Source organism: Macrobrachium nipponense, chromosome 11 (genome assembly GCF_015104395.2).
Source record: "Macrobrachium nipponense isolate FS-2020 chromosome 11, ASM1510439v2, whole genome shotgun sequence".
In the NCBI taxonomy this organism is placed as follows: Eukaryota; Metazoa; Arthropoda; class Malacostraca; order Decapoda; family Palaemonidae; genus Macrobrachium; species Macrobrachium nipponense.
The window spans coordinates 43,298,031-43,313,550 of NC_061087.1; the positions used below are offsets into that span (position 1 = coordinate 43,298,031).

General features: G+C 37.0%; 1 protein-coding gene across 1 annotated transcript in view; it reads left to right on the plus strand.

Moving 5' to 3' along the window:
• The window catches only part of LOC135205653 (zwei Ig domain protein zig-8-like), a 59,290-nt gene that overhangs the window by 21,185 nt on the left and 22,585 nt on the right, over positions 1-15,520 (plus strand). Inside the window, exons 3-6 of the mRNA XM_064236526.1 lie at positions 388-477; positions 1,285-1,362; positions 12,952-13,084; positions 13,399-13,523. Coding sequence (XP_064092596.1) covers positions 388-477; positions 1,285-1,362; positions 12,952-13,084; positions 13,399-13,523 — 426 coding nt within the window. The remainder of the gene's footprint in view (positions 1-387; positions 478-1,284; positions 1,363-12,951; positions 13,085-13,398; positions 13,524-15,520) is intronic.

The window sequence follows — 15,520 nt, forward strand, 5'->3', positions numbered from 1 at the left end:
CACCGTTGATTTGGTGAGCATGTACTTTGATATCCTAAGAAGTGTTGTTAAATGAAATGTGTAAGTATAATAATATAAAATATATATATATATATATAAATATATATAGATATATATATATATATATATATATATATAATATATATGTGTGTATATTTATATGTATGTGTTTGTGTGTGTGTGTGTGAGTTTCAGTCTCCATTTATCTTGCAAGAATGCTCTCTGATATTTGCTCTATTGTTTTTTTTAATAGATTATATTTACCTGGTAAAAAATCATCCAAGAAATATACGATTAAAAAAACTGCAACAACATCTCTGTTCTTTCTACTACTTCTGTGTATTAATATGTAATCAGTTATTTCATGTGATCCCCTCTGACCCTCAGGTAGATACCCAGCACTCGGGAAACGTATCCACCGTGCTAGGAGGAACGGCTTCTTTACGCTGCCGAGTTCTAGACAGGGGTAATAAAACGGTAAGTATGAAAGAGAGAGAGAGAGAGAGAGAGAAGAGAGAGAGAGAGAGAGAGAGAGAGAGAGAGACTAAATGCAAATAAAACCTTGCAAGAAATGTACTTATACTAACAGGGTTAACTTGCTTATAGTATAACAATGCATGGGGCTAATAAAGGAATAATCCTCGAGATTAGTAAATGTTCCAAGAAATAAGTTGAAACATACAATATCGTAGAGTGCGTTAAATAAATCATTGTATTTCTGTAGTGATATATTAATTTAACGCTATGAAGACAATTTTACTATTAGACAGTGATGGCTTCTCTTTTGAAGGCTCATCTTAGCTACCCTTACCTCAAATAATGGTTCCGATCACATAAACACGTAAGTCTAAGGATGTTATACAAATGAAGACTTATTTATGCAACTGAGACATTCCAAAGCAAATTGCAATAATTCAGGATATGAGTCCAGAGTAATGAAAGACATGAACTACCTATATGTAATTAAATTTTTTTCAACTTTTCATAGATAAAAACTTTATTAATAGACAAATGGGTCGCTATCAAGATATATAAAAGGTGATGTAGACTCTGGTGTACAAATTCCTGCTTGGAGCCGATATCAGACCATCACCTGACAGCTTTTGGTAAATTTACATATCTTGGCTTCCTCTGAAGCCCCAAATATCCCTGGGTATCAAATTAACTTTTCGTTGCGATAAATCTATACCCAAGGGAAATTACAACTGATAAGGACTCACTTGATAAATAAATGGCAAGAGCATGAGTATTTATTAATTCATTTCTTTTTCCTTTTTATTCTAGGTATCTTGGATTCGTCATCGTGACTTGCACTTGCTTACCGTAGACCAGTATACATACACCTCAGACCAGAGGTTTCAGGTAACACCGGAATTATCATGGGATAAAGTCTCCTATTATAGGACCAAAGTAACTCTAATAGCAGAATAGTAAGTCGTCGATGAAGTAGTGTTACTTTTAGTGTTGGTGGCAGCTGTTGTTGACGTTCTGGTGCGGGACTTTCTAACGAATACTCAACAGAAAAGAGAGGACGGATATTATGATTCTATGGCTCATGCCTACTAGGCGTCAGATTTCAATTATTCTATTTATTCCCAGAGAAATATGTTGTTGTCGTCATCAAATTTGTCATTACTATCCAAAGGATTATTATTATTATTATTATTATTATTATTATTATTATTATTATTATTATTATTATTATTATTATTATTATTATTATTATTATTATTATTATTATTATTATTATTACCTATGAAGGACTCTGTTATCAAAATGCTGATAGATATCCTAATACAGTGGAACCAATGCATGAAATATAATTAATTCGATTGTCTCCAACCAAGCTAAAGATGAGATTGTAAGCGCAAAGGAAAATATTGGTTTCTGTCTCAGAAAAAAAATCGATCTCAATGTTACTGTCAGTAGTATTTACTAAGAGCATAAGGAGAAATTTTTTATTTATATCAGTGCCTTTTCTGGTGTCTGGTATGATTTCCCAGCCCAGGGCAATTGACCATGGATAAACGTTTATAGGTTTTAAAGCCTTTCACAAGGATGCGATACTAAACTGGCTACCTTATGCCACGGAGCCATGCTACATAGCTATACTCGCTATACGTGTATTCATACTGAAACCGATGAATGTCTGCGAACAATTCATGCAAGTATGCAAGTATCTATTGTCAATCTGTTCATCTTTACTGCTATATTTAATGTTAATTTATATATTAATCTATGAAATCACTTACATTCTTTTGACATTTGCTTCTCCCATTTGAAAGTGTTCCTGTTTAATAATAATAATAATAATAATAATAATAATAATAATAATAATAATAATAATAATAATAATAATAATAATAATAATAATAATAAAAGTTGACCATGCATTACTGGAAATAAAATTCTACCTCGAGTAAATTTGCTTAGGTATACTTTTATACACCAACGTTAATATAACACAGTAACTTAAATTTAATTAAGACGTGAGGCCGGAGCATCTCCTGTGAGACCCAATTGCGCATGCGCAAGGCAAGTTACAGCCACAAAATGACGAGGCCGGCAATCTTGGAAGTTATGGAAGATATGTCGCAGGCATTGCTAGCATAGCTTCTCACCTGATGTGAACGGCCACGCTTAAAACAATGGCAGCATTTAAAAGTCACTAGCCACACCATGGCTACATAGTGAGCCAGATTCGACATTGATTAACTTGGCTGATTTAACAACAGGCGATTGTTTTTCAAGATTAGTGCAAAATGATAATTCAAAATATCTATTTAAAGCCTGAGTCTCATTAAAATATAAATTGCTTGACCTTGGTGTCAGGATAACAAGAATGCAGACACGTGTTTAAAATTTCGTAATCACTCATCACAAGTAAGAGTCCTTTTTAATATCATCTCAATTTGAAATATATATATTGATTGTGAAAAACGGGAAAAAATGAAAAGGCGTTCATTGCAAGCGACATTGGTTCAAACTTTCTGGATGCCAAGAAAGAGGATGGGGCGTTTCACAGCGATGCTTTAATCGACAGAAAGCATCTAGTTACTACACGGACATTTAAGGGGCTCATTTTGCCAGATGCCTGTGACGTAACATGAATCTTTGAGGAGGACGTAACCAAAGCTTCAGGTTGTGCGTTAAATGGCAGATTTAGATCATAGAAATATAAACTATTCAGGAACAGGTCACATTTCGGGATTTGTGAATATACCTGCGTCAAGCTGAATGGAGTTTATATAAAAAATCTTAAGACAGAAGTACAAGACATAAAAAAAAGATGACACATTTTGTAAGGCTAAAATGGCCTTTCTAAAGGCCTGTCCCCACTAGGAAACATTGTTTGCAAATATTTTTGGCAAACTGTGTGCAATCAGTCTGCAAACATTGTTTGGAAACTTGGTTTGCAAACAATGTTTCCTAGTGTGCATATGGACGGGCCTTAACTAGTCTCCATGCTTCTTGCACAAAAATATGCGTGGTATAGCTGAGGTATTATTATTATTATTATTATTATTATTATTATTATTATTATTATTATTATTAGAACAATCACGCATATTGTTAAAAATACATTTAGCCATGAAGCTTTACAATTACCTGCCTCGTCGTCAGAGAGATCGAAACTACCAAAATCTTACAAAACGGATCTTTCTAACTAGTTCCTCTTTGATCTCACCACTCATTCTCGAAGCGGTTATGGAGGTCATAATATATATGGCATTCTATAAATCCAAGACACGAGTGAATTTTTTTTTTTTTTTTTTCCGTCCGCACTTTTTATGTCTGGCCTCAGATCTTAAAAACTACTGAGATTAGAGGTACGCAAATTGGTATGTTGACCATCCGCCCTCCAATCATGAAACATCTAACGTCTGAAGTTTTTATTATGTTTAAGGTTAAAATTATACATAATCGTGCGTCTGACACTACTATAGGTACCAACAGCACAGGACACCAACGGGCCGTGGCTGAAATTTGCATGGGCCGTGGCTGAGGGTTTCATGGGCCGTGGCTGAGAGCTTTATACAGCATTATACGATGTACAGAAAACTCGATCCTCGGCGAATTTTCCACCTGTTTAGTCTCTTAAAACGTGACTGGCGTTCATCTAACGTGAAAGGTTTGTTTCCGGTTCCGCTAGTAGCGCGTTCACTGGGTGGGTCCCTTTTCACTTGACATTCCTTAAAATTCATTCTCTGGTCCAAATTCCAGCCATGTGTTGCTGCTGTTTGGTTTCCATTTTTGGCATTAACTGCTCTTTTTGCGCTCCTCGCTCTGTTTATCAAAGTATATTGGCAAAAACAACTAAGAGGACACTCTTCAGTGGTTTTTCGACACCGCAGTGTTGTGTGTTTGTGTGTGTGTGAGCCTGCGTATGTGTTTGTGTATTTGTGTGCGCGCGCGTGCATGGCTGGGGAAGTGATCATTACATCGAAACAGGTAGGTAGTTTGGAATTTTTGTTAACTAGTAATGGTCTTCTTGTCTCACCAATTTTGAAATGTTGTCAACAGAATTGTCAAAATGTAACAGGTCGCTGGTTGGAGAACAAGATGATTTCAAGAAACGCTATCTGACTCAAGTGTTGTTACGTAAACCATAATACCGTCATCATCACCTCTTGTTGCTTGTATCCTGTTTACTTCCTATTGCGGATCACAGAGTTTTATTTTCATCTTTTTTTGAAGTTCAAGTTTAAATATACTCCTCTTCTTTATCTATCTTCATGCCTTCCGAGCTATGGAAGAAAGGTTTGCTACGTGCGTTTGCGTAAGAGAGAGAGAATGAGAGAGAGGGAGAGAGAGCGAGAGAGCAGCAAATAGTAATATTATCGGGATATATAAAGAACATATAATTCCTTCTTACATGCAGCTCAACTGAAAATGCCCACATGACCATGTGAGGATATGATGATCAGATGATGAATTAACTTACACCTGTTTCTCTGTTATTCAAGGCAAACGCTTTGTGTATACAGTATATATACGTATAATAAATATATATATATATATATATATATATATATAATATATATATTTATACACGTATATATACGTATACACAAAGCGTACAAAGCGTATATATATATATATATATATATATATATATATATATATATATATATATATATATAGATATATATATATTAGTTTATTCTTCTTAATCACGAGGATAACATATCATCGATGTATTCCACAATGAAAAACGTAAACCAGAGGAAAAAGGAAGTAGTTCTTAATCTATATAGATACTCACACACACACACACACACACATATATATATATATATAATATATATATATATATATATTATATAATGATTTATCAATGTTTATTGTAATTTTCACCGTCATTTACTAACATGATACGACGCTTATTTTCTTTTCCTTTTTCGTAAAATTTTTTGAAAAACTAGGCTTATTTTATTGTCGTATCATTTTGAATTCATCTCTACTAGTTTGCCCAGTGGTTAAGACGTTTACCTCCTTAGAGTAAAGTTCTGGGTTCGATTACTGAGGGAGTTGAAATTATGTAGATCAGCTACCTCGAATTAATAAGAAAGCAAAAACTTTTGAGAAACAGCAACATCGAAATAAAAGATGAATCGGCTGCCAACAAGCGTGAGAGATTTCGCTCTTGTTGTCGGCTTTTTTTAATGGCATAATTGTCATTATCTGTGTCGAGGTGATTTCATTCATAGCATATAAGATAAGCAAGGCGCTGGTGATAATCATGTGGTCATATTTTCATAACGTTTTAACTTAGATTTAGCGGCGCTTTTAAACCGAACAATTCTAAGTTTGGCTGCGCCTACCCGAGAGTTTATCCGGACCCTCGGAGTTGCCCGTAATTCTCTGGCTTTTAAACAGTGTTACCAAACCAAAAAGTCCAGGTGAGGCAGTAGGTACAGGCAGGTAAAGCTATGACTTGGACCGCACTCGTGATCGCCATCCACCCACATAAACAAAAACAAAACAAAAAAATATATAGTTACAGAGTCTGCCCGCCGTGCAGTTGCCCCTCGTGTGGAACGGCCTTTTGGCTACGTGGTACTGGTCCCAACCTTCAAACATGTGTTGATGAAGCACTTCAACTCTAGGAGGAAAGACCCCGTTAGTATTATTTCCTCAATGAAATTAGAATGACTGACTTGAGTGACGTCATCTTTAAAAGGCTATAGCAGGCTAGTACTAAATTCCAGTGACTTCACAGGGTTGCAATTAATGACGGAAAACTGAGAAATGATCAAGTTTATTTGTTAGTAATTACAAATGCCAGTTTCTGCTGCTGGAAAAAGGGTTAAAATTATAAGTAGTTTGCTTAAGCAGTAACTATCACCTGGTTTCTGTAGGAGATGTTTTACTTGATATGAAAAACGCTGATATCATTTCCTCATTAAAAGAAAACGAGAGTACAAGAGAATGTTTATGGCCAAGGTAGAGCCCAGGATTACTGAACGGAATTAGAGCGGTGAAAATGGATTTAAAGAGAATATCTCAGCTACGCTGAACCATTTAGGCCTTACGTTGAATTTCCTTTATACAGGCCACAGAAAAGTGTCTGAAGTGTGAAAATGAAACTGAGTTAGGTTCAAATTGTCACGAATGAATCTCTTCGACAAGGAAAAAGACTCCTGAAATGGCTGAGTGCAGTTTAGCAAAAATAAGCAAAAAAAAGAACAACAAGAAATAACAGATGATAGGTCTACAAAATATGGATGAGGTACTTGCAGAGAATCAAGAAAATCATTTTTGCTGAAGATGGAAAGAATCCAAGCGCCATGACAGACCCGCAAACTGAGGTTAAAAAATCTGACGAAAACCAAATATTGAAGTCGATAAAGAAGATATGACGAAAATAAGTAACGCTGAAGCTGTGTCCCCAGAAATTGTAGTGTAAAATACTGCTAAGTATCACAGTTTTGGATACATGAAACTTTGGCTTCGGAGCCTGTACTGAAAAATAAAGTACAGATTTTTCGTACAGTGATGTTGGTACCTTAGGCATAAATACACCGAAATGGAAACGCAAGTTAAAATATGTGCAACTAAGAGGAGGAGGATGGGGAGGGGGGAGGAAAAGGGGGAAGAAACAATAATAGAAGACCAGGTGAATGTAGGATGGAGAATTCATTTGAAACCAAAAGGAGAAATTTGTTTCGTCGAAATCAGAACATGGCATGCTTAGAAAACGATTCTGGATAGTGTGCGTGACAAAAAGAGAGAAAAAAATATCTCCACTGTAACATTCACCTCAGGTCCGGAAAGACAGGTAACGATTGTCAGTGTTATGTCAAAGCGATTCCAGTCGTCCAGGAATACGCATTTTCAGATTGTAGTGGAAAAAGAAAAAATCGAAGAGATGTTCAATACTGGAATATTGTTCTATATTCGTTAGAACTTTTACAATGGCATTTCTTGCGGAGATTTTAATTCCGTTCCCCCGGCCAGAGATGTCAGTAGCGGAAATGGAAGTACCTGGTCAAAAGCATTGCAACCATTTATAAGTAATTAAGGGAATAAAGATGCTAATAAGCTCAATCATACACTCCCAGAATATACATACTTTATAGAAAATAATTCTTGGCGAATAGAGAGAACTTGTGTCAAAACCTGTTTTTGTGGCTGTTCCGGTTAGTTTCTGAGACCGCCTTATAGTACTGGTAAATATTAGCATTGTTGAAGGCGTAAAAATTGGAAAAGGATATTGGAAATGACATCGTCTCTTCTTGAGACACAAGTTACTGAGAAAGGGCGTCGAGCATCCTGGTGGGATGTTGCAAGAGCGAGCAAAAAGTAGTTTCCGACTTTCTTGTGTGGTGAGAGAATTCTTCTAAAATATGTAAAGAATTTTTCATGGCATTGCCAAAAATAATATCTGCTGAAATTGTGTGAGAAGATTAAACGTTCTAGATATATGTAAAATTAAATGAGATGATGATGATATTGAAAATGTAACAAAAGAGATTTAAAAAAGAAATTTGTTATGTGATAAAACTAATGACGTCTAGAAAGTCACTTGACTTTGATAGAGCAAATGCAGAAATTTACGTAAATCTTGGCATGTAATAGAAAACGAATTCACAGTAATGGGATGTTAGGTACGTTTTAGAGCGAAAAACTTACTTGAACTCAGCATAAAGGCATTATCAAATCAGGGTTCTAGAAATGAGGCCTTCAAAAAGACAACTGACGTCCTATACCATTGTTAAATGTTCTTCTAAAGCTCTTCCTAAGCGAATGAGAATGAGAATTGAGAAAATGATTTTGCGAAATTGCAGAATGACCTGTTATACAGTACAATAACAGAATGTTGAATATTTTGAATATGTGTAAGTGATAACAATCTACAAGCATGAATTATAAACTTGGATTTATCAAAGGCTTTTTAAAACGTTCATTTATGCTTTTTTTTTATTAAGATATGGAAAGGCTAGATTTTAAAGAGAAGCTTATTAAACGTTATAAGAATAGTATGTAATCAGACAGTAAAAGCGATATTTGTTTAAATGGGATGTTTACAAAAGAATTGCATTTCCCATAGAAAGGACCATTTGACAAGGTTGTCGGCTATCAATGCTTTTATATGTAGTTTTTTTTATATGTAGCGTATCATGCTTCTTCCACTGACTTTTGTTCTGTTTTCCATGTGCTTACAGTCCGGTTCTCTCTCTATTGACACCTTATTCCAAGTGTTCCATAAGCAGTTGCTGTCCTAAACGGAGAGATAGGTACTCAAGACCAAGCTGCTGCGTTTACTGCGTTATAGACATGCAAACGCAGTCGTCGCAATATTATATATTTTACCGGAGGAAACTTTGTGGCACCATTCATTGTTGTAAAGTTACACAGATATCCTACTGAAGGAGAATTGATAGCACCAATATTAGCAATTGCTTATTTAGCACTGAATGTTCTATTGACTTCCGCTAACCTCGCTAGCATGAAATAGTGTGCATCTCCTCTTCTTGAGCCATCTGGGATTCTCACTGTACATTGATGGCATCGAAATGCTTAAGAAATAGTTGTAGTAGGGCAATCTTATGACTGTCAGAAAAAATTGGAGAGGGTCACCCCAGACCAATTATTTAATAGCTTTCGTCAGGGTTAATATAAATAGCAAATCACTGATCAATATGAGCAAAACTATTTGCCTAAAAGTAATATAACATTTTCCGGGTGAATCATTTAACATTTGCCAGCGCACTTCAAATATGTCTGTTATGTGCTGAAGATTAGGAAAATCCGCCGAGAATAAAGCATGATTTTATTTTCCACTAGCTATACCATGCCATGCTTTGCTGTAGCTCAGTCTGGTTAAATGGAAAAGAAAGAAAAGAGAAAGCTCCTTTCTCTTACTCTCTCTTCCTCTCTCCAACCATCACTGTCTCTTTCTTCTCACTCTCTCTCTCTCTCTCTCTCCTCCCAAACAACTTCTCTTCTCTGTCTCTCTGTCTTTCTCTTACTCTCTCTTTCTCTCTTCAACAGTCACTGTCTATTTCCCTCTTTCTTCTCACTAATACCAACTCTCTCTCTCTCTCTCTCTCTCTCTCTCTCTCTCTCTCTCTCTCTCTCTCTTTTCCTCTTTCTTCTCCCTAACACCCCATCTACTCTCTCATTCTCTCTCTTTCAAATCCCTTCTCAATCTCCACCCTCTTTGATGTTATTGGTGTTTACTCTATTGTATTCTTTTCCAAATGAAAATATGTATGATAAATTCTAAAGTAACTAAGTCTACAGGCATAACCCACCCCATTTCACAGGCTGAACCAACTCTGTTTCAGGGAATCCCATTCTCGTTAGGTTCAAGGGTTAAGGTTTCAATTGATTGACTAGATCAATGACTTGGCTCAATTAGAATGCCTTCGCAAGAGGATAACTGCATCAGTAACTGCGTAAGACCAATGAAAAAGGGTGACATCGAACAGAAAGTAGTCAATCTAGTACTGCAAAAAATATGCTAACTAACAAGATTTGGTTCAAAAGAAAACACTATGCGTCCCATACTATCCATTTCAGGGACCACAAGTCATCATTTTCCTTAGATGACTTTCAAACTAAATAATTTTCGGTAATATAGTTGTCCCATGTCTCACCATTATCCAATCAACAATTGCTACACTCGTTTTAGAAATGAGGTCGTTCGTTATCTATGCGAAATATATATTTATAGAATAAAAATTGTGACATTCATTCATTTTTATTACGATTGCTCAACAGGTGGAGATTATTGTTGGTTTTTTTTTTCACTGCTTACCTCTGAACATATTCTGCTTACATCGGCCGCATGATCGCATTACAGATGTCATGGGAATTAAGACGAGAGCAGCGTTAATTATATACCGGGTTTTAGGTTAAACTGTGTGATTAAATTTTGGTTACCTATTTTACCTGCTCACAGTCAACGTGTCAATACGAGGGTTAAAGGATTTAAGAGATCATGATAGAAGGTACTTGAATAGGGTGAAGGTCATACGCTCTTTAGCCTTCTACCATTTATATAACTAAAGAAAATACAATAACAATAATTAAATTAACTCAGACTCTACAAAATCCAACATATTTATAACCTCTATTATTACTCAATATAATAGACAGGAAATGGGGGTTAGGGGGCGGCAGGAGACAGGGAGGCCAGGAAAGTTGGATGAAGAAGGGATGAGGAGGGGAAAGGTGAGGGAGGGAGGTACTTGAGGACTGAATGGGGATAAAGGACGTTCGAGCGCATAGGTTGGCGAAGCTTGGCAACACTATGTAAGTCAAGAGTAAACTCCTCAACCAACACCATTCGACAATCTACTATATTACCAAAAATTAGCCGAAGGTGTCTTGTACACTGTGTCAAAGTACCATTTTGATCAAATAATTACTTTGAAACATGTTTTTAAAAAACGATGACTCACAGTCCCTGAAATGGAAAGTAAAGTTAAGTATACTTTCACTAAAATGCAAGGGATGTTACAAGAGCTTCTATTGAACTATAGGCTACGTTAAACGGGGATTACAAACACTAGCTAGTGCCACACAAGGTACCATGTATTCACTACAATATCTAGAAATAATTATAAAGTTAATACTTAGATTAAAACAGGATTTCCTTCGAAAGGTCTGACACAGAACAACTAGAAACAAAGTAGCACTCAAAAACAGCATTTATGATCACTTTTCTTTTGCAATTGTTTCTGTTCAACATCATTGAATGACACAGGTAGGTAGACACAACAACACTGCCAGTACATCTGCAAGATATTCAGAGGTGCAAGCGCAGAAAAACTTTATCAAATTATGTCTTTGGTTTCAAGTAAAAATATTTACTCTACAGAATGACGCCAAGAAAACAACTAGAATCACTCATTAAAATATGTCTATATCACTGCAAAGAGGGATTTATGTCACTGCACTGGTTTAAATAAAAAATGTAATGCTATAAGCACATTACCTGAAAAGTCAGTTCGTTGTAGTGTGACCCAAAGGGGATGATGGCCGAGAAAGCTGGAATCTTCTTGCTGCTAATGAAGGGAGTAAGTAGAGGTGTTAGCTATGGTGGTGAGTTTAAGATTCGATAGGAGTATGATTCCATTAGGGAAGGTCTTATATGTGTTTAGCATAAGACAAGGCACTGGGCTGGATGAGTCTCTCTCAACTTGAAGGGTGGACAACTGAGTCCAAGTGATATCTATGGGAGTAGGTTTATCGTGACTGGAGCGTTCTTCCAACTGTATGACTTTCACCAGTATGGTTTCCTATTGTACTCGCTTCCTACTGAGCTAGTCCGTAGGCACCTACTGTACTGGCTTGTAAGGGCGATCCTGGGCCCTTATATCCCCGTCTGCACCCGCCATCTTGGATGCTTTTGATCAGCGGTTTCCATTGTTTCTTTGTCAAGGGAGGATCTTTCGAATCCCCTAAGGAATGCTGGAGGAGAACAATATTACGACAGAAACGAGGGTCTCAAAGGAGCAATAAAGGTCGGGGCGGCCGCTAAGGAGAGAGTGAGGTTGAGAGTGGGTGAAGTTACTGGGTGCAAAAGGGTTAGGGTCAGTTCAAAGTTCAATGACCCGTGACAGGGACGAGAGGGGTCAGCCACTGGAGTGGAGGTGTTAATGAAGGTATTGTACCCCTAGGGAAATTGATACAATATCGGAAGGAGAGGTGTGAAGATTAAGGCTTGTCCTTTTTTTCCCTTGAGTGTTTTGACCGAATGCACTGGGCATATACAGGTGGCCAGCTAGTTTGGAGGTCAGGAAGCGCTAATGACAGCCGGAGGTCGTTAAAGGTGATTATATAGAACAGGAAAGGAAATTAAACAATAGACTTAAGGGACAGACAACGTTGGGATCGTTTGAAGGACTCAATAACGGTGATGTAGGTGTTCTCAAAGGGAATGCCACTGCTAATCCGAGAATCCTCAGGGGATTCACTCAGTATCAAGCTATTGTATTCACAGTGTTTTGGAAGGAAATTTTGAGGCTGCAATGGGATGTTAAGGGAAACAAGCTAAGCTGGGCTTATTGTGACACTAAGCTGATTTATGATGACATTAAGGGGTCGAAGGCGAGGCTCCTGGGAGTGTCTGTGATTTATTTGACTGTGAGACGAATTGGTGTCATTTTCCCTGGTACTCTTTTGTGCTGCTCTTATATGAAGGTTGAAACAGCTCCAGGCAAACACCTGAATTTTCTGTACTGAAAAACAACCCACATTTTTCGCTGTCTTACTTTACATGGGCTTTTGGTTGGAGAAAATTTAATGAAGTGGAAAAGTAGAAGTCATGAAATGACTCATGCGACAATACACAGTTTCTACTGTCATTTGCCTTTCACATTGTCTCCAAAATAACTGAAAATCTATTTATTCTATTCATATTTCTCAATGAACATAGGCAGTACAAATGCATACAGATGACTCTTATTAACAGTTTCATTATTACTTTCTACGTAGCCGATGTACGAACCCTCCACTGGTGACTGGGTTTTGTTGGTGGTGTCAGTGCAGTCACGAGACAGAGGGGTCTATGAATGTCAGATTGGTACAACTCCACCTATCAGTCATTTCGTCACACTTCATATAATGGGTAAGACTTTTTTTCTGATTCAGAATTTGTTCTTTAGTAGTATTATGTTAATGATGGACAATTTGACAAACTTACTTTTTACCGTCAATCAGATTTATATAGAACGTAGTGATAGGAGATTTATACAGAGCGTAGTAATATGATTAATCTAAGTATAGTGAGGAACTGTCCTTTCATTTGCAGAGACTTTTAAAGGTTGAGCTTATCAGAAAACAAAAAAAAAGTATATATCACCAATATGAAAAAGAGTGAAAAGGTATCACATTTATTTAAGGAGCAATTATCAAAATATATGAATTTGCTTCTGTTAACAGAACCACGGACTGAGATTCTCGGAGACGATTTGCACATAAACCTGGGATCTACAATCAACCTCACGTGTTTGGTTCTGTACCATGCTCGATCACCGCATATGCTCGTATGGCTGCATGAAGGAAAGGTCTGTGCAGCTTAAGTTTCCTGTTATTTGTGCCACTGTTCTGTCTCCATATAAACAATCCCTACCTCCTTGGGAGCTTTGTCATAGAACCCCCAACACATACGTACATAGAACTTCGCTTGCAAACATAAAGATCACATTGAGGTACAGCCACTAAATCAGACTTGGCTTGTTGTATTTGTTGAGATTCGTTCAGTTAAATGCTGCTTGACATTTGGTCTTATTCATTTCCCAGACTGATGCTCAGTCACATAATAAGTGATATTCCTGTGTTGTATCAGATTACTGTAGTGTACTGTCGAAACTTTGTGAATCGAAAATAATTTTTTGAAATATGCCTCTTTCTTCTTGAAAATATATGTTGTATGAGGAAAACAGCCATGCAACCTTGTTTGTACTTATCTTCGGAATAAACGCTCAAGTTGGTAGCCGATGGTGGAGAGCATCTTCCTCTCTCTCGCGCACGCGTCCTCTCTCTCTCTCTCCTCTCTCTCTCTCTCTCTCTCTCTCTCTCTCTCTCAGAAACCCCCTGAAAGTATTTCATCAATGATGTGGAAATCAACCCTAATTCTAAAATGCATGATAATCAAATGCAAACCCAACATGATACTAGTTAAATGGAAATAAGCAAAAACCGGTTATTAAACTTTCCCCTTAAATATCAATAAAACCGTAGTGGAAACTAAAAAGAAAACCAAATTCCCTTTCCCACACACGGACACTAAATACTCCATATCAGTACCTAAAAGCCCATCAGTCAAAAGCAAATCAAGACAGATGCACTAAACAGTCACACAGACCAGCTCCCATGTTTTAACTTTGTGGTCTATCCACAGCGTATCTGTCAAATAAAGAAACATTTCATATTACCCAACATGATGCAGTGTGGGACAATTCCCATAATATTACAAAAGGAAAAGCCACAAACGTAAAAGAAATTAAAAAATACACTGCAAGGCACTGAATGTCAATCAGCTTACTTTTCAACAGGTTACAGGGAGCTAGGATTCTCTGCCTATGACTTATTATGGCTCCAACAGCTGCATTGCCACACCTTTTCACAAAAGATCATATCCTTGTCTTACTGGCCACTCCCGTTAAAACAAACAAACATACGACGCCACACACACACACACACACACACCTTAAAATCCAGATTTGTAACAGGACAAGACTTTTATAAAGTTCAATGTGTTGTCTCCAAGCACTTCCGGGAAGATTGACAATATTGAATCTGCACCGGAAGTGCCCATTCGCGCTCGGACAGTGCTGAATCGAAAGCTCCCAATTAATCACCCTCTGTCCTGAATGACCTCTAACTGCGTGGCATGTATTCATAACAAAAATACATACTTTGGCAACCACCGGCAACCTAACATTTTCTAACAATTAGGTACAACATTTACTGCTTAGGTAAACAGAAGAAAAATAGGTTTAAACAAACTGTTGCTAGTTCCTGTCTACCTCAGTCAAGAATCCAACCCAGCTCTTTCTGCTACGGGAGGTAAATGTAAATAAAAGACTTGGCAGAGAAAAAGGGGGAAAGGGTTCAGACAAAGAAGAGGTGTGACTGGGTCGTGTTATGAGAAAAGTTTGAAAGTAGGGCAAAAAAGCTGCATATTTCATGCATACATTTAAATAATCTATAATATAATGGATGGAGAGGATATGCAAAGATTGTTAAAGATGGTTCATAAAGATTGGTTTACGTTGAATATAAAAAAAAAGAGAACAACATTGTAACTTTTAAGATAAGACGTAGGTAAAGGAATGTTAGAATTGAATGGCGTTGTATGTAAAGGAGTGGGGTGAGGTAATTTCGGTGTGATATGCTGGATGAGCCTTCTGTATAGGTCTGTTTGTGGTAGATATTGTGGAAGCTTTCTGCACAGGTGGCTCATCACGTTCTAGAGATGAATTTAAATGTGGCAGTGATTATCGGTTTTTCGATTCCTCCGGAGCCACTAACACTGAATACTAAGAATTTAGTAAGGTTA